The sequence below is a fragment of the Muscardinus avellanarius genome (genome assembly GCF_963383645.1).
Source record: "Muscardinus avellanarius genome assembly, chromosome: 5".
In the NCBI taxonomy this organism is placed as follows: Eukaryota; Metazoa; Chordata; class Mammalia; order Rodentia; family Gliridae; genus Muscardinus; species Muscardinus avellanarius.
In genome coordinates, this window is record NC_137790.1 from 88983336 (window position 1) to 89004719 (window position 21384).

Consider the following 21384-nt stretch of genomic DNA (forward strand, 5'->3'; position numbering starts at 1 on the left):
ACCCCACCCTCTCTGTGGACCCAGTAGGGGGCTATGTCACACCTCTGCGGGTGAAGCCCCCACCCTGCCATCTCAGAAGTCCCGATTCCCCGCCATAATGGTCAGAGTACTGGGATGGGAGGCAGAGGGAGTTCACCCTAAGAAAATGGGCCACAGATCCTTGGACCATCCCCGATCCTCAGGAGTAGGAACCTGGCTCCAGCTGGAGCTGGGGGCTCCCCCTTCCCTTTATCTGAGGCCTCAACCAGGACTGTGTCGTGGGGTGTGCCAGAGGCCACTCCCATGGCAGTCCAGACACCGGAGCTGTTGACAGCTCCGGTGCCTCCGCCCAAGGGCGACCTCCGGCCCCACATCGCCCCCCACTCGGTCCCCATCCGGGTAAGGAGGAGGCCTCGGCGCGGGGGGGATCCTGCTCAGCCCCTTCCCGGGCCCCCCGGGACGCCGGAGCCTTGCGGGGCGCCCCTCCCCCAGCGGTCCACCTCAGCGCGGCGCGGGGCTGCGTGCGGGAAATACTAAGGAGCCGGCGGCGCGGCGGAGGGCGGGGCGGCCTCCGGAGCCCGCCCCTGGCGCGTGCGAACCAGCCACCGCGCGAACCCGCGCGGCCCTGCGGGTCTGGCCCCCGCACATGCAATAGCGGCCTTGCTTCCAGGCCTGCAGCTCCTCCGCCCGCCCCCACTTAGAGTTCGCGCAGAGAGCTCTGCCCAGCCTGGAAGCAAAGGGGAAAGTGGGCGGGGCCGCACCGCGGAACCCACACTTCTGTGGGGCAGCGGCTGTCCACGCCTGCGTGGCTCCAGGATCCAGCTTAGCTAGTTGCTGAAGTTGGCCTCGAACCTGCAATCCTAATCCTGCCTCCTAAATATTGGTGTGTGCTACTGAGTGCTGGTACCTCAGTACTCAGGCTGTAGCAAGGTTTACTGCCCAAAGGCCCTTCTTGACACAAATGACCCACCTCCACCTCCCCTCCTCCTCCAAGGGGCCCTGACCGCCCTCCCCCGCCCCACCCCGCCGCCGCCACACTCCTCAGACTTTCCAGAGGTTGTTTTCCTAGCCCTTTCCCTGGCTCCTGTCATTTATCCCTGAACCTTCCAAGTGCACAAGCAGCCTGGTAGGAAGTCTAGCCTAGGCTTCACTTACTGGCTAGGGACTTAAACAAGTTACTTAACCTCTCCTTTCCTCATCTGCAAAAAGGAGACAAAAATACTTTTTTCCCTGGTTGGGTTATTGTGAAGTTAAATAAGATCTGGATATAAACAGGGCATTTAGCCCAGTGCCTGTAAGAGGTGCAGCCACACTTCTGGGTTTCCACCAGTGAATGCCAGTGGCCCTCCTCCCCTCTGTTCTTAGAAGTCAGGTGACCCTGGGGACGGGCCAACCCCCCTGGGCCTCGTGAGTGTGAGAGGGATCTGTAAAACATCCCCAGTCGGTGTCTGCTTCACCCTAGGAAGGCCAAGGAGGAGCCCTGGGGAGCTGGCCCTCCAGGTCCCTACACCACTGCTGCAGGAGATGTCTGCTAAAGTTCCCAACAATGAGGCCCAAGTACAGAAAGGAAATGGGAGCTGAGCAGGCCTGGATCTGGTCGCTGAGAGACCACAGGGAATTGCGCAGGGTTGGTGCCCAGGGACCGTGAACCTGAGGGAATCGAGGAATCCTGCTTCAGGAGGAGGCATGAGGAGGGGCTAGAGAGTCATCTTATTGCCTTTATTCCGCTGTCCGCCCAGCTGGCCCCACTGCAGGGCACAGGGCCGAGCCTTTACACACTCACCCATGCTCTCAGTGCAGGCCAGTGCGTGCACACACACACACACACACACACACACACACACACACACTCACATACACCCATCTCTGGCTCTCGGAGTCAGTCTCTGGGGGCAAGGGGCTGCTCCTCAGCCTGCCCCTGCCTGCCCTTTTATGACAGCACCAAGGGCGGGGGTAGGGCAGGGCCCTCAGCCCCCAGAACAAGTCCCTGTGCAAACTGGAGGTGCCCGCTGGCTGTGGGATGGGGACATCACATTTCCCCATTCCCGGAGTCCCTTCCTCCAAGTCCTGAGGGAGGAACTACTCTCTGCTACCTGGTGGGGGGCAGACCCCTGCCAGGGCTGGGCGCTGGGGAACCCAGTCTCACCCCCACCTGACCCTGCCGGGACCTCCAGCCTGAAGAACAGCCAAGTCTGAGGTTGTGGGGGACCCCCCACTGGAGACCAGGAAGGCCTGGGCCCCGAGGCATCTGGGGAGGGGGTCATCACCCCCTCTCCTAATCCATCTTCAATATGAAGAGGTTTGGGGCACACTTCCTGGGGAGGGAGCACAGGCCTGGAGAAGTCCTAGCTTGAGCCTTCCCCAGACTTCCATCTTCTGGGCCAGAGCCTAAGGCCAGGCACCCAAAAGTCCAAAAGTCCAGCTGGCTGGCTGGAGTCCCTGCGCAGCCCCTGGGGGATACCCCCAGTAGGAGGTGGGTGTCAGACTTGCACAGGCAGCGTCTGGTTCATCTGCAGCCGCATGTCCTGGATACTGCTAAGGATCTTCTTCTGGTGGCCGGCCAGGGTGACACCGATCCGGAGCAGGTCTCTGCAGACGGCACGAGGACAGGGTCAGTTCCTTCCCTCTTGCCACCACCTTGGGCCCAGCCCCGAGCCCTCTGCCCTGCTCTTCTCAATTGGAGGTGCACTTACTCTGCAGTCATCTGGGCCACCAGGTCAAAGGATGCGAACCCCGCGCTGACGAAGCTCTCCTTGTACCGCCCCATCTTGATGGCGTCCAGCCAGTCACCCACTGTCGTGAAGGTTGTGTAATCGGGCACCGTGCGGTCCAGAAGGGGCTGCGACATGCTGCAGGAGAAGAGCGCAGGTGAGTCCTGAGCACAGGGCATGCAGGGAAAGGGCAGCAGGCCTGATGGGTGCGGAGGTACTGACCCAGACTGAGCACTGGCGATGACCTTGAGGCTGGCAGCGTTGCGAATGAGCTTGTCCAGGGTGTTGACAATCTGGGAGAACTTGGGCCTGAGGTTCCGGTCCCGCACCCAGCAGTCCAGCATGAGCTGGTGCAGTGCTGTGGGGCAGTCCATGGGTGGTGGCAGCCGGTAATCCTGCTCCACAGCATTGATGACCTGGGCCGCGGGCAGAGAAAGCCAGCATGAGCCACTGCTCCACCCCTAGCCAGCCCCCACCCAGCGGCCACTCCGGCGAGGCCCCACTCACATCCTGGTTGCTCATGTCCCAGTAGGGTCGCTCTCCATAGCTCATGACCTCCCACATGACAATTCCGTAGCTCCAGACATCACTGGCAGAGGTGAACTTCCGATAGGCTATGGCCTCCGGGGCAGTCCAGCGGATGGGGATCTTCCCGCCCTGGTGTGGGGGGCACACGCCCTTCACCCTGTGATTCGAGGCTGCCCCCCAGCCCTGAGCCCCTGCCGGATTCGCCCCACCCCAAGGTTCCCTCCCAGCTGCTTCCTGTACCAGGGAACTAGTGTAGGTGGGATCAGAGGGGTCATCCTCCAGGAAGCGGGAGAGGCCGAAGTCTGAGACTTTGCAGACCAGGTTGCTGTTGACAAGGATGTTGCGGGCAGCCAGGTCTCGGTGCACATAGTTCATTTCAGACAGGTACTTCATGCCAGCAGCAATGCCCCGCAACATGCCCACCAGCTGGATGACCGTGAACTGCCCGTCGTTGAGCTGGAGGCAATGAGCAGGCTCAGTTGAGCCCGAGGGCTTCTCCTGGCCAGTGGCCAGACTGTCCACCCACCTACCCCTCCAAGTCCTTAAAAACCAGGTCTCATCTATTTTGCAGTTATATTTAGAAGGTGCTGAGTATACATGCTAGCAAGGTGCCTACTATGTGCCCAATTAATCCCCAAAGGGATCCAGGAGCTCTAGCCATTTCCACTTCACAATCAAGGCAGCTGAGACACAGAGAGGCTGAATACCTTTGCCTGACGTCGCACAGGCAGCGAGGCTAGAGTCAGGATGTAAACTCTGATCTTTCTGGCTCTAAAGACCCAGCCGACTCCCTGTACCGTGCCCCCTCAATTAATTTTTGTAGACTTTAAATAGACTTTGCATAGGGTCTCTCTTGTGGGAAGAGATGATTAGCTTGACAGAGCTCTCTGGGGGAGGTTGAAGGACTGGCTCTCCAGGGCTGGCTCTTACCCGGAGGAAGGAGTCCAGGGCGCAGTTCTCCATGAACTCAGTGAGGATCATGACTGGCCGGCTCTTGGTGACCACGCCCTCAAGCCGGATTATGTTGGGGTGGTCAAACTGACCCATGATGGAGGCCTCGCTTAGAAAGTCCCGTCGCTGCCTCTCCGTGTAGCCCACCTTCAGCGTCTTGATGGCCACAAACACCTCTCGGCGGCCAGGCTGTTTCAGCCGCCCGCGGCACACTTCTCCAAACTCCCCTGCAGGTCACAGGGCACATGTCATAAGCTATTTCTGGACTTACCCTGTACCACTCCCTTCAGCCTCTCCTTTCCACCACACCTCGGGGGACTCACCAGCTCCAATCACCTCCTCGATCTTGACGCAGGACACGTCGATTTCCTTGGCAAACTCCCGCACGGCCTCGTTAGGGTCCTCGTAGGTGAAAGGGTCGATATAAACCTTCATTCCAGGGGCAACTGGAGGGAGAAGAGGTGAGCACGAGAGGGTGACATCTTGAGGCCAGGCACGGGAAGGGAACTCCTCAAGCCTCCACCTCAGGTCCAGGGACCCTGCCCTCCACTCCTGTACCCAATGGGAGCTTAGCAACCTCCCTGCTAAGCCTGCCCTCCTCCCCAGGCGTGAGAACGCCTAGGGACGACAGAGGTAGACACCTAGGATTCTTCTAGTCGTCCTCCTCCCTCATCTCTCATCATGTCCAGACTTCTCTCAGATTGATCCCTCCCTCGTTCCCACTGCCCTGACCTTGTCCAGACCTTCAACACTCAGACTATTGCAATAGCCTTCCAGTTGGGCTCTCTGCCTCTGGACTTTTCCCACCAAGCTACCTGGCATCTTCCTGAAACAATGCATCCATTGTTTCCCTCTGCAACTTGACAGCCTCCCCAATTATCTGCAGTGGAGTCAAGTCCAAACTCTGCCTGCCTTTCAGGACCCTCCAAGGGCTGGCCACACTCCCTGAACTGCTGTCACTACCCCCACAGCCAGGCAGTCTCTCCACCCCACCCACTTCCTTCCAGAGGCTCCTCCAGCCAGGAATGCTCTCCCCACCTCTGGAACCCAGTTCTCCCACCACCTCCTCCAGGAAGCCTTCCTCTTCCCCAAACTCCTACTGCCCTTTACAACAGGAACCCCTGGCTTAACACTTAATTGTTCTCTAATTGCTGCCTCTCTGTGTGCGTGTGTGTCTGCATCTCATCTTTCCCAAAGCACTGACTGACTTTGGGGCTGGGGTCACTTCACATCCAACTCTCGGCCAACAGGAGTGAGGGAGAGGTCACGTGAGGAGCTCAGGGTGCCTGGGATGAAGTCGGGGTCAAGAAATGGACCAACTGGAAGCAGGAGGGAGCAGCCAGGGATGTTCACAAGCAAGGAGGTCACAGCAGGAAAAGGGGCAGCTCCACGGAAGCCTGTGTGGCCTAGGGGAGGTAGGGACGGGCACTCACTGTACTGCTGCAGCTTCTCCGTGTACTCCGAATCAGAGCCGTGCCGCTGCTTCCTGGAGGGCAAGGTGGAGGCGGGCCTGAGACAAGTCCTATAGCTCCCTTTGTTCTGGGCACCCTTGGGCTCACAGACAGGGTAGAGAGCACACTGGGGAGAGCCAGGGCCCTGATCCCACAATTGGCATCACGGCCACCTTTGGGTATCAGGGCAGGGGCTCAGGGCTCAGTCCCTGGGCTGGGGGAACAGGACAGGTGGGAGGTGTGGATGGACTGAGCAGGCCTTTCCAGCAAGGAGAGCTTGGGCCCAGAAAGGCTGTAGCTCTGGGTGGGAGGGAGATGGTGGCCCATCTGTATGGCAGGAGGGCTCTGGAGTGCAAACGGGAAGCTCTAGTCGGCCCACAGGAGAACCGTGGGCCTGAAATACCTGAGACAGACGACAGCGATGACCACGACAGCCACCACGAAGACGAGACCAGCGGTGGCTGAGCCCACGATGAGGGGAAGCTGCTCCTGGAGCTGCTGGGCACCAGAGCCTGGAGACCACAGGGGCGGTGAGCAGAGGGACCGAGAGGAGGGCTCGGGGCAGGGACAGGCACCAGGGGCCACGTACCTCTCTCACTCGTGGTCTCAAACTCAGCCGGGCGGCTGTACTGCCCATAGCCAGCTACGGTGCGGGCACGGACCTGGACCACATAGCGGGCATCAGGCCGCAGTCCATCCAGCTGCACGGAGTTCTTCTGGCTGGTCACAGTGGAGGCGATGCCTTCACTCTGCAACACAGAGAAGGGGGTCCTGAGGCCCACTGGCCCGTCCACCCCCAGGTCGCCCCGCAGTCCCCTCGGCACTCTGGACTTTGCTCCCGAGGACCCCTGACGCTGCTTGGGGGTACACCTGGCCCCGCTCCGCCCAGGCTCCTCCTGAGGCTCTGACCTTCTCAAAGTATTTCATCTCGTAGTCCAGGATAACTCCATTGGGCCGCTCCGGTGGCGCCCAGGACAGGGTCAGGCTGCTCCCCGAGCTGCTGTGCAGGTGTAGTGTAGGCACTTCGGACGGTGCTGGGGAGGAGAGGCGCTCACCACGGGCTTCTCCACCCTCACAGCTTACCCAAAGACTCAGTTCCCATGGGACCCCTGGAGGCCCCGTGGCCCAGGACCGGGGAACTGCAGCTCCACCCAGGGGAAGCCGGCCCAGGCCCCCTCCACTGTCCCCTCCTCACCAGCCTGGTTGGTGGTGATATTCACAGCTGCAAAGCGGGGTGGCAGCGGGCTCTTGCCTGAGACCCCGTTGACCGCCTGCACCTCAAAGGTGTAGCGTGTGTGGGCCAGCAGATGGCTGATGTGGACCCGGCGCTCTGTCAGGCCCAGCTGCCGAGGCACAAACTCCACGTTGTCATCACAGCGTGAGCAAGCTGAGGTTCCCCCGGCCCCGGGCCCCCCACGGCACTTCTTGCAGATGACATTATACAGGAGATCATCCCGGCCACCGAGGTCCCGGGGCTCGCTCCACTCAAGGATCAGGGAGGTCTCGTTCACATTGGAGATCACACCCCGGGGCGGTGATGGCACCGCTGTGGGGACACAGAGAGAGAAGGCAGTGAGCTGGGGCCCTAGGACCACCCCTCTGCCGGAGTACCTAGACATGTGTCTTGCCTTGCCTGGGAAAACTCCTGCTTTAAGACTCAGCCTACAGTGTCTCCTCCTGGCAGCTTTCCTTGATTCATCCTCTCCCCATCCTCCACACTCCCTAACACAATCCCTGGGCAATCTTCTAGCCCAGCATTTACACATGATACAGTTCTCTGCTTCACACCTGCTTTTCCCAACAGTTGTGAGCTCCTTTGTAAGTTCATTTACTCTTCTTTACATCCCCCACACCCAGCACAATGTCTGGCATACCAAAGGCCAGAGCAGGGAGGAAGCAAGACACCAGCCCTGGGATTCGAGGCCTCTTCCATGGTTAGACCTGGGCCGGAAGAGCAGCTCTTCTATACAGAAGAAGGAGCCATGGACTAGTAGGCCCTGGCCAGGTCCTCACATCTGGCTAGGAGCTGGCTGACACTTGTTAAGTGTTGGTGGAAAGGATGAGCCAGCTGACCTGATTCTTTCTGGCTCGGGGAGGTCACCTCCTGTCTGTGCCATCTTGCAGCATGTAATCTCTCTGAGCCTCAGTTTGCCCATCTGGAAGGTGGGGCTATTTACAGGGCCTTCTTAGGCCCTTCCAGGCTGCCTGGGAGAGGAACCTGCAGAGTTCACTCACTGGTACAGGCACTGTCTGCAGAGTCCGAGTCTGCGCGGTAGAAGTTATTGTGGCAGGTGCAGATGCTGGCAGCTGGTGAGGTGGTGCGGCTGTTTGGGGGGCAGGGGAGGCAGGGCCCCTCTCCCTGCTTGGCCTTGTAGCTCCCAGGAGGACAAGCTGTGGGAAAGAAGAGGATGGCCGGTGCTCACCTCCCTTGCCCGAAGACACCCAGCCTCCACACCGCCGTGAGAACCTGGCCCTTCCCCAGCCTAGGTCTTGGCCTTTCCACCTCCTCGACTGTGGGGGCAATGCGGGATTGCCCAACTCTGGCTGCGGCTACAAAAGGCCCTTTGCCCCATGGAAACCCCACGTCAGCGGATTCCTCCCGCCCCGCTCCCCTCGCCCCCACCCCGGGGCCTCACTGCCGAAGACGTCAGCCCATCACCTGGACAGCCTGGGCTTGTTGAGGCAGGGCGGAGAGAGAGGAGGAGGAAGAGGAGGGGGACAGGAAGAGACCACCAGCGGGCTTCAACACCCTGGTGCCCCACCCTCCCTGAAGCTCTGGGAGAATCACTGAGGACTCTCCAGGCCACCACACCTTGGCTGGGAGGCAGGGACTGCTAGTGGCTTCCCAGATAACCCTGCCCGCCCAGCAGGAGCAAGGCAGAAGCTGTGGGGCTGAGGAAGGGAAGAAAGCAGGCAGGAAGGCTGGGGTCGCCTCAGTGCAGAGCCTCAAAGCCTCGAGGAGGGACTTGTCCCAAGGGGAGCCCACAGCCTGGGCCTGACATCCCTGTCCCCGCCTCCTCCTGTCATCTACAGTCAGTTCCCCAGGACATGGGCTCCGTAGATTCCTATGCCGAGGGTGACCATATGATTTAATATTTAAATTGGAATACTTTGAGAAGGAAAAGGTACACTAGGAATCATTATGTCAGGATAATGGGCATAATCCATGATAATGGACACAGGGAAGTATATCGTCAACTTATCCAAATGACAACCTCTGGCAGGGGGGCCACTCAGGCTATGCAATGTTCAGAGTTGGGGCTGTGCCCTCCTCTGGGGTTTACCCCTCCCTTGGGAAGGTGATATTCCATCCCAGCTCTTTGAGCTGGTGGGGGAGGGGGCAGAGGCCAGGCCAGCCCGGTTGCTATGGGAACCATCATGCATTTCCTGCCAGGGACCTGCAGAGTGTTAGCCCCTCTTCAGGCTGTCAGGCTCATCACCCCCACCCCCTTTCTCCACTTGGGAAAAGGAAGTCTCTCGGGCAGGTTCCCATAGAGGACCGGAGCAGGGCTGGGTAAGACAACCCCAAGCCGGGCCTCACAGCCAGGTCTCTGTGCCCAGCCCCCTCACACAGAGGGCTGTGGAAAGAGCATCTCCCACGCCTCCGGCTATGGCTGCAGGACCCTGAAAAGAGCATCAGGCAAAGGGAAAGGAAGACAAGGGCCTTTGGCCTGGTTATGCATGCTGCAGCCCTGGATGAGGCAGCTCCCAGGAGGATGAGGCAGCTCAGAGACCTTGACTACAGAACAGCTCTGAGGCTCAGCGTTCTTATGGGTGAAGATACCAGAGAGATCAAAGGAATTCCACCTGACAAGGTTGTGGGAAGGATCAAATGGGAGAGGCCCATGGGTTTTATAACTGGGAAGCCTAGTGCTTTAAGGTCCTGTGAGATTGGACAATCCCTGTCCTCCACCCCTGCTAGTGCTCTGACACCAGCGGCTACCACTTACATGGTGCTGGTGTCCTAACCTGCCAGCCACTGTCCTAAGGGCATGGCGGCTGCAGCATGTACACCTTACCACCATCTAGGAAGGACTCTTTTTACTGTCCCGATTTTGGACAAGAAAACCAAGGTTCAAAGAGTTAAGTGTCTTGCCCAGGTTGCAAAGGTGGCAAAGTGACAGAGGCCGGGACTCAGGACTTAGGGACTGGGTCCGAACTGTTGTGCTCTATTTACTACCTCTCAAGGAGCAGGTGACCCCTAAGGCAAAAGGACCAAGGACCAAGGATGTGCAGAAAACACGCTGTCCCCTCAGCTCTGGGGCCCATCCAGAGCTCCCAGGCTGAAGCACACACTGGGGGCAGGCTACAGCAGGCTTCTCCGCTGGCGGCCTAAGCCTTGTCCAGGTACCTGCCTGTCAAGGATTATCCAAGTCTCTTTCCTGTTTCTAATTTCATTTCCCCCTACTCCTGTCTTTTTTTGCAATGCTAGGAATAAAGACCAGGGCCTCGTGCATGCTGGCTAAGTGCTCTACCACTGAGCTACTCCCCAGCCCTTATCTTCTCTTATCCTTGGGTCTCCTCCTTTTCTCTCCCATCTCCCTCCTTGCACCATACTCTCCATATCTGATACCTACTCTTCCCTTCTCCTCCCTCCACCACACCTGAGGCCAGACCTTAGAGTCAGATAGAGAGCCCAGCTAGGAAACAGCAGACCCTCCTGCCCACCTTCTTCAGCCAGCCCCTACTCACGGCGGCACTGGGATTCCTTGGCAGCTGGCTCGTGGCCAGTGGCACAGGTGCAGGCGCCCACGGGCACCATCCACTCCCCATCGCCATTGCAGTAGAGCTTGAGTGGCACCGACACCTCCACAGCGTTAGCGATACAGGTGCCAGGAGCGATGACCAGAGAGGTGGGCTCAGCCCCCGTGAGGGTCTCAGGGAAGAGTGCGAAGCCCGCAGTGGTGGATGCACACTTCTTGTAGAAGGCACGCACGGAAATGAGCGACATGCAGGCGCCCTGGTCCTGGAAGGCCAAGTAGAAGCCGGCCTTGGAAAGCGGCCCGAAGCTCCGCACCTTGGTGTTGACCCGCCCAGCATCCAGCCGGGAGAAGCTCTCATCGGGCGCAATGGTGTCCACCTTCACATAGGGGTTCTCCATCCAGAAGGGGGAGGAGGCCGAAGCCACATCACTGTCCGCCTCGTAGTAGAAGAGGTTGAAGGTCTCCTTGCAGGAGCCAGGGATGTTGGGGATACTGTTGCAGTCCCGCACAGTGAACTTGAGCTCCACGTAGACCCGCTGCACGTCCCGCCGCCAGATGAAGCCCGTGCGGAGCCAGTTGTTCTGGCTGGATTGGCGCACGTTACACACCTGATATGTGCGGATGGGGTTCATGGCCTCATCGTAGCCGCTCACCTCCTCCCACTGCACATGGCCAAGTGAAAAAGATAGAGTGAGCACCAACATGGGCCAAGTGTTTACCGCACACCCAGACCTGCTATATCTGTTTCACAGAGGTGCTTCATTGGGGAGTGGCCGAGCACACAGACTGCATGGTCAGGTCCCAGGTGTGTGCTTGCTATGTGACTGTAAGTCACTTAACTTCCCTGTGTCTCATTTCCCCTGTCTGCAATGGGGATAGTAAAGACGTGCATGGAATAAATCACTTTAAGTAAAAAAGAAACTAGAATAGGGCAGAGTAATATTATATGAGTATTAGCTGTATATTATTTTTGGCCTCAGTTTCATCATCTGTAAAATGGGGTTGATGTTTGGAATTAAGGCTGTGAGGAATTAAATTAGTCTAAAATGAGTAATGGGCTTGTAACAGTGCCTGACAGGGATAAGGCATTCAATGAAGTCTGGCTGTCACCTCTACCACATTTAGTCTTTATAAGAGCATCTCTTGTCCCCATTTTAGAGAAGGGAAGTCAAGGCTCACAGGAGAGTGAGACTTGCCCAAGTCTCAGGTGGGCCTGATGGCTCCAGGGCCTGCAAGTACCACCATACCCCAGGATCTAAGGCTTAGCCCAGCCATGAAGGCCATCTAGGGAAGTTAAACTATTTTAGATACATTAGAACTATAGAAATTTAACAGTCAAGAAATGATAGCCCAGCAAAGTAAACTACCTTGCTCAGGGTCACACAGTAACTTAACATCTGGAGCCCAGGTCTTTGGTTCCTAGCCAGCACTCTTCCCAGGGACCCAGGAAGGAGGGGGATGGTCAGGATGGACACAGAAGGGCTGCCAGGTGGGGAGAGGAAGCATGGGGACATGCTGAAGACACGTCGAGGGGCAACAGGACAAAGATGGCTTACATGGGTGACAGCACAGGCAGGTGGAAGAGTGAGACACAGACACCCATAAAGAAAGACTGTGAGGCCAACATGCTGACACGTGAAGAGGGCAGGGATGCACAGATCTGAGGGCGGCAGAGAGGGCAGAGGCAGCATCCCAGAGAGGAGAGGCATGAGCATGGGCAGTGGAGGGTGGGGGTGGCCCCGCGGCAACCAACACTAGAGAGACCAGGGGAAGTCATACCCCGCTTTCTGGATGAGATGTCCATGCCAATTCAGATGTCACCCACTTTGTGTCCATGAGGGTCTCTAGAGGAAAAACAGAAGACATAAGTCAGGGGCTTATCTCAGGATGAAGAGAAAGAAGTCATCCACAAAGTCAAGACATAGGAGACCCATCCCCACCAGACACCACTCCCTCATTCCCTAAGTCCCCCGGCTTCTCTGACTCTAGAGGAGACCCTGTTACATTCCCCCCTGAGATGTCACAGCCCCAAAGATGTCAGGTCAGTCAGGCTGGGGGTGGCTGGCTGCTGCTGACCCTAGGCCCGGGTTAATGAGGCAGGAGCAGAGGCGGGTTCATACACCTACAGGCTCTGCTAATCTCCACACAAAGGGGCCAGCAGGGCCTTTATCCTGAAACAAAGGGCTGTGTGCTCCAGACCCTGGGCCCTGGCCTCCCCTGACTCCAGTGGCCAACACAAAAGCCCAGCCCCACACACTGCAGGGAAGGGAGGGTCGCAGCAGGCCAGCGCTAGCTCCCAGCCACTGCCGCCCGCCCACTCAGCCACCTTCAGGCCATGGGGCAAGAATGCTCTTTGAGGGTGAGGACACCAAGGCCCACAACCGGCTCCTAGTCTTATGCTTCCTGCGGTCCTTGAAAAAGGGCTCTGTTGGTATATATAACTGATGCCCAGATAAAGTAAACACACTGCTTATGGCAAAACTGCTAGGAGGCGGGTGAGGGTTGAAGGGCGATTCAAATCGAGATCTATAACTGACCCCTTGCACTCAGACTGCAATCTGCCCCTCTGCAAATGAGAATGCTTGGAGCACTGTGGGTCCAGACTGAGCTGTTGCTTCCCCTAAGAAGCCTTCCCTGAACCTCCCAGTCGGGGGTAGCTGGCTTCCTCTGCAGCAGGGCCAGGAGCTTGACCACCTATCCTGTGCTCTGAGCTGTGACTTCTCATCTTTCCCCTTGCTCAGTCATAGGAGGGGCCCATTAATGTTGCTGATATAGACTGCTCCCCTAGGAACCTAGTTCTGGTCTCTGGCTGGAAGGTCTACTGTCTGAAAGACAGCATGACCCCAAGATCAGACCCAGCAGGAAAGGGAGGGAAGAGGTCTCAGCTCCTTTCCTAGAGCCAGGGAGGAAGGCCAGTAGTTCTCCCCTCAACTCTGGGCTGGAATGGGGCAGGGCTTCCCTGGAACTTATGGCAGCCTCTACATCAACAGTAGAACACCTGAAGATGTCCCAGGACAAAGACCTCAACTTCACAGGGTCCAGCCAAGGACAGTGGAGGGGACCAGTGGGTGGACAGGGCTGCTGTGGCCCTGGCCTGGTGTGAAGCAAGGGTCTACAGGCAGCCATTCACCCCAAGAAGGGTTGCATCCGTCCTCCTGCTGCATGGTGAGCTATCCCGGCCTTTCTCTCAGTAGCCTGACAGGCCCCTCTGGCAGACAGAGATAGACACAGCAGTTCAGCAGGAGAGCCCTCCAGAGAAGCAGAGACTAGGCCCAGAGCAGAGGCCTAGCCGAGATGAGGGTGGAGAGCTGGAGGCCCGTGGAAACCGCCACTACAAAAGACAGTGGGATGGAGAGACCGGGAGGCCCAAAGGAGACAGAGACTGAGAGCGAGGTTGCCAAGTGGCCTCTTCCCCAGCCGGCAGCCCGGAGTATTCCTGTCCCTGGGAGCAGCCGAGCCAAGCGCACCCCTCCCCCAGCCAGCCAGCCAGCCAGTCCGCCCGCTTGTCTGCCCGCCGCTGCCCGCCCGCCTGAGCAGGAGAGGGCTCCCACCGCTCCCTTGCCTGCCTCCCGCCTCCCTCTCCCTCACTTCCTTCTGCTCAGCCTGTGCCAAACCCATCTGGAACTGTTTAAACCCAAATATTCAGCCCCCTCCCCCCTCCAGCCAGATTCCTCCACAGTTTAAAACAAGCCCTGCGCTGGCTCCGCGGAGGGAAGGGAGGGAGGGGACGGTGGAGAGGCGGCGCAGGAGGGAGGGAGGCGAGGAGGCTCTTCATTTCTGTTTAATTTCTGGGGAACGGGGGAGGGAGGGAGGGAGGGAGGGGATCGGCCCTTGGCCATCGCGCAGCCTTGGCCATCGCTCAATCTCGGCACATTTTTCCCATTAATGAGGAGAGGACTTGGATTTCGAGTCCTGAGTGCCTGAGGAAGGGCTCCGGTCACCGGGTGGGGGGAGGGTGGGCTGCTCTCATTTCCCCCACTTCTCTGGGGGAGAGGAGGGGCCTGTTCCCTCCAGCCTGCCCAAGCAACGGAGGGAAAGCAAGGTCCTCCTCGGCCCCTGTCATGCCTGTCCGAGGCCTCCAGCCACAGATGGACACAGGGATATGTGGGGTCACAGAGCTCATCTGTTGAGGCATCGGGGAGAGACCCTTTCTCTGCTGTGTGTGTGATATGTACACGTGCGTGTGCATGCATATGTGCACACACTGGGGCAGAGGATGTGAGGTGCAGGGGCTGAGGACAAAAGCGTAAGTAGCCAACCTCGGGCCTCTCCCAGCTGCCTGCTGCAGCCCACTCTGTTCTGCCCCACCAGGTGGCCTTGAAAGAGGAGGGCCACCCTCACGCATAGGGCCTACACTACCCCCCAGTCACCAGGATAAGGGGCACTGGGCCAGGGCCTTTCTGGAGCCGGGGCTTTGATGCTCAGGAGTAAACCTTTCCCGTTTCCGCAGGGTGGTGGAGAGCAGCCACGTGGCAGCAGCTGTATGCACAAACACACAGTTGCACACAGCACCCAGGTCACAGTGGCTGGACTTGTTCCTCACCACTGGGGCTAAAGAGTGACAAGTCAACACATATGGCAGATAAAAAACACACCAAGCACAGCCGCCGGCACACGGGCACTGGGCTCCGCACAGCCAGTTATCTTTTTCAGACATGCAGATGCATGTGGTACAAATGGGTTAGCCCTCCCCAGACATTCACACATGCTGGCCCAGGGCAGAGGTATTCTCACAGCCTTCCGAGGGCACGCACGCCCACCCCAGAGGTGCATCCTCCTTACCCCCCAACTGCACTATCGCCAGCCACAAGGCACACTTTACATGGTCCTGAGCATAAAGTACAGACACAAATGCCAGTGTTCCTGTTCACACCTGGTGTCATGCTCTTACACGGTCACAAGAAAGTGACAATTACACGCCCAAGGACACTGGAACATGACACAGCCCCCAAAGGATCCCGGGCACATGGTATAAGTACCAATTCCTAGAGTTTGTGTAAAGCCTCAGAGATACTTCCTCCATGCACATAGAACATACACACACACACACACACACACACACACACACACACACACACACACAGCAAGTATGTTCACTGTCTGGGATGTCTACAGTGGAGAGTAGGCTGTACCTCAATCCTGCCCCCAACTCCACTGTGCCTCTTGCTCAGGCAAGGCAGCCTCGCAGACCGCTCTTGCAAAGCTGAGGTTCTGGGGCAGCCTCTGTCACCAGCACCTGGAAGGAGCTCGCCCCAGCCCTGCTTCCTGTTGTCTGGCTCAGGCAGGAGCTGTCAGTCAGGTCACAGGGCTGTGGGTGGGGCAGGGGCAAGAAGATGATTCTGGGTGTGACTGGGTGCGGCCTCCCCAGGAATAGCCCCTGCCGAACAACAAGACACTTCCCAGGCAGTGCTGTGGCACTGTCTCAGGGCTCCTGAGCCTTGGGAAGGGATAAAGCCCCAAGAGCCCTGGGCAAGGCTCTTGCATATACAAGTTGAGGACCTGGCATAAGGAGACAGCAGGCCTGCCTATGAGGGCCATGCTGGGCCCTCCTGGTGTACGGGCAACAGCTGAGAGCCCGCCACCTGCCCGAGTGAAGGGCCAGGCCCACACAACATTGATACCAGGCCCAACAGCACCTCCAGGCCCCAAGCCACTCAGAGCTCCCGCTCCAGAACGCCATGAGACCCAGTAAACAAACAAACATAAAACTGGAGACCGACACAAGAAGCTTCCAGCCTAAACTCCAGAGCAGGAACTTTGAGGTGACAGGAAAGGTCACGGTCCAGAGGTGGGTCAGCGGAACAGCAGTTCCAGGGTCTGGGCCGGGAGGAGCACCCGGGAGCCCTGCCTGGGAAGAGAGGGAGGACTCTGTGTCCCCTCAGCTGTGTCCCCTCAGCTGCCCCTCCCAGAGTCCCTACCTCAGCCACCAAGCAGAGGGGTCGGGTTCCCAGCTTCCCGCCAGCTCCTCTGCCAGTCCTCGCCTGTCACCATGTGTACATACATGTACCAGCCTGTGCTCTCAGGGTAAACAGCCCAGGGAAGGGGGTCCTAGGGGACCCTGCCAGAAAACCTGAGTGTAAATGTGTCATGGGGAACCTGACAACCAGGGCCACCGCCCTCCTCTGCCACAGCCCCTGGCCCCCAAGTCTGGGGCAGTGGGGAGGGTGCATCTCAGAACCAAGAACACATTTTGTTTTTCATTTTTCCCTCAGATTGTGGGGATTTATCATTAAATCAACCTGAGAGGGAGGAGAAGGAGAAGCAGCACAGGGCAGGGAGTCCAAATGCCTCAGTGTGCACCCATGCCCCTGCCCCAGCGCGGCCCGCCAGTGGAGACCTGGGCCACTCCTCCTGGCGTGAGGCCTCCCGCTCGGGATGCTGGTCCCAGTGGGCCTAGCCAGAGGCTGGGTACAGGCCCCGGGAGAACTGGCCCCAGGGTAGCCCGTGGGTCAGGGGCCTCTCCCACCCCACCAGGTGCCCAGCTGTACCTGCCCACCCCCCTGCCCAATCCCGACAAACCAGTTTGACTCAGCACAACAGGCAGGGCTACAATTTTCAAACTATGCAGCCTGGTGATTCAGCCTCTTCGTGCTGTTTAATTAGTGGAAGGCCGGTAGCAGAGGCCTTGCCCATGGCAGCCTTGGCTGTAGCTGGTAGCCACTGAGGCCAGAGTGGCGGCGACGGTGGCAACCTGGCTAAAGAGAGGGCGGTGACAGCAAACTGGTTCCCCCAAATCCCTGCCGCACCCCCTCCTCGCAGCTCTGAAAGTACTAGCTCATGACAGCAGTAATGGGGCAGGGGCACTAGAGGCCACTCAAACAAGGAGCGAGCAGGGCCACGTCCCCTTGTGTTCCTGGGACTGAGTGGTCACTCCCGCGCCTCTGAGGGGGCCACAGCGCCTTTCCCTCAGGGACAGACTCCACTGCAAAACTACTCAGCTCATGCAATGGCTGGAGAGAGGGAGCTACTGCCACCTCTTACAATCCTGCAACTGTTTCTTTTCACAAAAGGGTCTGTTCCCAGCTGGGACCTAACTGTCCTGTCTCAGGTGTAAGGGCCTTGTTGTCTAGACACCACCCCTCATCCCAGCCCCCATGCTTGGCCTCCTCTCTACTAGACCCCACTCACCCAGACACTGGTGAAGAATGGTCTTGCTGCGGGGAGACTGGGAGACATAACTTGCTTCCTTGTGTCTGTGGGTAAATCCCTGGACAGTGAGTGTGGGGGAGGGTCACCAGCCAGCGGGCAAGGGGAGGGGTAACTCTCAATTAGGAAGACAAACAAAAGCCTTGGCCTTACCACATGGAAAACTGATGAGATCCTTGGATGTACAACTCTGGCAAGCCCCCAGTGTGCAGAGAAGGAAGAGGGCCCAGGTGCCAGATGGTATCTAAGTAGTGGGTACCTGAGGGATAGCACCCACAGCTCAGGGATACTGGGCCTAAATATGATGACCCTTCACACAGACCAGGCCAAGGCAAACCAGCTCCTGTCAACGCCAGGTGGAAGGCTGGAGGGCGGGAGCTGGATCCTCCACCTGTAAAGTCTGGGAAGGTGACTGAAAAGACCTTTCTTGCTAAGGCACCCACATGGCCCTGCCTCTGCACAGAGCCCAGGACCCTGGGAGTCGACCCATCCCACACTTTAAGCCCCAGACAGGGGTACAGACAGGGGCCCACTGAGCCACCTCCCTCCTTGGGCGTGCTCCCCAGAACAGCCTCCCCTCTGCCATTCCTTCCACTCAGCTCCCTATAGCAGGGAAGGGCGCTATCAGTTCTACTTCCCGAACTCCCCAAGGGGCAGACCCTAGGGTAAAACAGTAATAATAACAACAACAACAGCTACTCCTTGAATAACAAAGAAGGTATGCTAAGCACTTTCCCCTTAGTAACCATTCAACCCCCACAACCACCCCTGGAGGTTACCTTTAAAGTCATCTCAAGGTGAGAACTCCAGAGGGTGGGAGGTGTAATGTCAGGGCTGGGGTCAGCACACTGCATCTTTTTTCCTTAAGTTCTCACACATACAGATGGTGGGGTCTGAAGTATTGCACAATGAAGCCCTGGAAAGCCACAGCGCAGGCCCTGCTGCTTCCTAGGGGTACCCGCACTGGCCGGGCCTCTAAGCCTGGCTCCCACTTCACTGCTGGGGGAAGAGGCAGCAGTGGGGAGCCAATGGTCCAGTGCCCCCTCTTCCAGGGCTCTGACAGCTGATCCAGCACACCAGCTTCTTGGCCTAGAAGGCTTGGGTTCCAGCCCCTGGCTATGGCCTGTCTCTGTGGGTCTGGGAGGTTGTGAGGGATGAAAAGGAGGAAGAAAGGAGCAGGAGAGGGAGGGAGAAAGGCCTCCTAGGGTGGCCCTTGCTCATGACCCAAACCACACCCCCCAGTCCATTCTCCCATCAGCATCCACCACACCCCACAACAAGGGCCCTGGGACCTGACACACACAGGTGACACACAGCTCATGAGTGTGCATCTATGTGTGAGCATGCCAATGTCATCTCTCCTAGACCAAGGCAGACCTGGGAACTCTAACAAGCTCCCTGGCTCGCACCCTTAAGGCATTCAACAACAAAGCCACACACTGGTTTCTCACGCCTGCGATCCTATCACACACATGTGGGTGAGTGTGCACGGGTGTGGGCGAGACCTTGGTGTCTGTGTGAATCTGCAGGTGTCTACCCGTGTGAATCGATCTGTAGCACAGTGGGCTCTGAGATAAAAGGGGGTGGGAGACTGAAGAACATTTTTTTCCCTAAAGAAAATGCAAAAGCACCAGAAGGCGATGACTTCTTCTTTCTGAACTGTGTTAAAGATTCTTCCTTCGAGCCTTTAAGTTTACCTTTTGTGGATATAGAAACGAACCAAGTAACACAGAATTTGTATTTTTGTTCCTAAACCAAGAAAGTGAATAAATCTTTAAAAATGCCAAACAATACTGCCTATATTACACTCTCCTCCCCATTTCTGTGGTGTCTCTCCCTCTACATAGGAAGCCCCCTTCATTTAATGCCTCCACGTTTTTTGAAAGGGAGTTTATGTGCCTGCCTCCCTATTGTCTGTGACCTGCCTCGGTGCCTCCGGCCCCCAGAGACTGGTGTCAAGTGGCCTGTGTGTGAGCTCCTGCCAGGGCCACACTAGGGCTGTTCATTCTAGTACAATCGTTTTGAAGTTGGAGCTCCCCCTCCACGGCAGTCTTGGCAGGTTTCAGAAAATCTACGGGAAGCCGGCTTTTTCCCACCCGCTAATGAGTAGGGCACCAGCCTTGGCGGTACCTGGGCAAGCCCTGCTGCTTCCGGGGTTCAATGGAAACCCAAGTAGTGTCCGGCTAGAAGGCCGAAGGGAAGCGGCGGTGAAGGATGCGACACCCGCGCACACAGCATCTCCTGTGTAACCATAAACAATAACAGGCCCCCCCTCCACCCTCGCAGCCATCCCCTGACAAAGCGGGGTGCACACGCACTCACACTCTCACGGTTAACTCCGGCGGGTGCCTGGCCAGCGTCGTTCCCCCAGCCCCACCCACCACCGCCCCGCGGCCCCCGCCTCGTCTGCTGGGTCGCCCACACTTCCTCGCCTCCTGGAGGTGCCTTGGGCCCGCTCCTTTGCCGTGAGTGTAGAGTACTCCCACATGCCTCCGGCGGGGCCGTGACTTTCGGGGATGCTCCTTCAGAGTTGAGCTGCCAGCAACCCCCTAACCCGTGGACCGTCGGCCAGTCGGCTCCAGCCTCCGAGGCGGCTCTGGGGGCGTCCTCCGCGCCCCATCCTCCAGCCCCGCGGCGGGCAGGGCGCGGAGCCTCCCCGACAGGCGCTCGGCAGCTCCCGCCGCGCTCCTCCCGCCCGCGCCCCGACGACCCCGCGCCGCACGGGCGCCCCCGACGCCGCTCACCTTCCAGCGCCCCGCAGCCGGCGGGCAGCAGCAGCGGCAGCAGCAGCAGCGGCGGGAGCAGCGGCGGGAGCCGGGGCGGCGGCGGCGGCGGCGGCCGGCGGGCTCGGGCCATGGCCGGGGCGCTCCGGGAGCCGAGCCGGGCCGGCCGGGCCGCGCCCGCGGGGCTTCGGGCACTCGAGGGTGGGTCCGCTCAGCAAGCTCCGGGAGGACTGGCGGACGGTCCCAGGAGATCCGGACACGGCGGGGGCGCGATCCCGGCGCGCGGCTCCGGGATCCGGGGGGGCCGGAGCGCAGCGATCCTGGGGGTGCAAGCAGGTTGGTCCCGCGGGAATCTGGACGGACCGGTCCAGGAGGATCCGGGGCGCTGGGCGGCTCGGTGCGGGAGGGCTCCTGGAGGCGGAGGGCGAAGGTGGTGGTGGTTCGGGGAGCACAGTGTTCCGGCAGTTCGCGGCGGGCCCGACTCCGCTGCCGGGCTCTGTGCGCGCGCCGTCCGGGGTCCGAGCCGGGATCCGGCCGCTCCGCTCACGTACTCACTTCTGCGGTCCCCCGCTCCGGCGCGGCCGCTCTGGGCGGGCGGGGCGGGGCCATCGCCTGCCCCTCAACCCGAGGCCCCGCCCCCAGGGGCCGGCCGCCCACTCACAGAGCGCCGGGCCCGCCGGGTCGGCCCCGCAGCACGCGGCTGGAGTTCAGTCGGCGGCACCGCTTTCAGGCCCACCCTCGGGGTCCCGGAGGCTTGGCGTGGGCGGGGCCAAGGAAAAGATGAATTAGATTGGGCGGGGCGATGTTGTCCATCAGAGGGAGAACCCCGCCCCCTGTTGCTCATTGGCGATCAGTAACTCACTTTGGAGTCCGAGGAGGTGCGGGCCGGATAGCACAAGCCCCGGGCGCCCCCCTGTGGCCTACGAGACAGTGGGACGCCCCGGTGTCGCTGTCTTTTCTCCCAGGCCTACCCGGACCTTGGACTCAGCTTAGGCACTAGCAGGGGAGCGCCCACGGCGGCAGATCCCGTGACGAGGGTCTTCTCAATGGCTTATTCATTCATTCATTCGGCTGTGCATTTAATCGTTCATTCAACAAATACAAGTCTTTGAGCACCCACGTTGTGTCAGGCTCTAGTCATGGCTGGCACTGCTGTAATGTGTTAAGGCAGGTTTGTGTTATCCTGGTGCCA

The 21384-nt window shown here is 59.0% G+C and overlaps 1 protein-coding gene across 1 annotated transcript; it reads right to left on the reverse strand.

Annotated features, from left to right (window-relative positions):
• Positions 1–2459: 2459 nt before the first annotated feature.
• EPHB3 (EPH receptor B3) lies at positions 2460–20325 on the reverse strand (the record flags this gene model as incomplete). Its single annotated transcript, XM_080696147.1, has 16 exons — positions 2460–2568; positions 2673–2828; positions 2913–3106; positions 3198–3347; positions 3459–3674; positions 4149–4396; positions 4493–4615; positions 5603–5655; positions 6024–6132; positions 6210–6369; positions 6530–6654; positions 6816–7166; positions 7856–8011; positions 10313–10985; positions 12103–12167; positions 20214–20325. 16 exons carry the CDS (start codon positions 20323–20325, stop codon positions 2460–2462), a joined length of 3000 nt encoding a protein of 999 aa, XP_080552273.1.
• Between the last annotated feature and the right edge of the window lie 1059 nt (positions 20326–21384).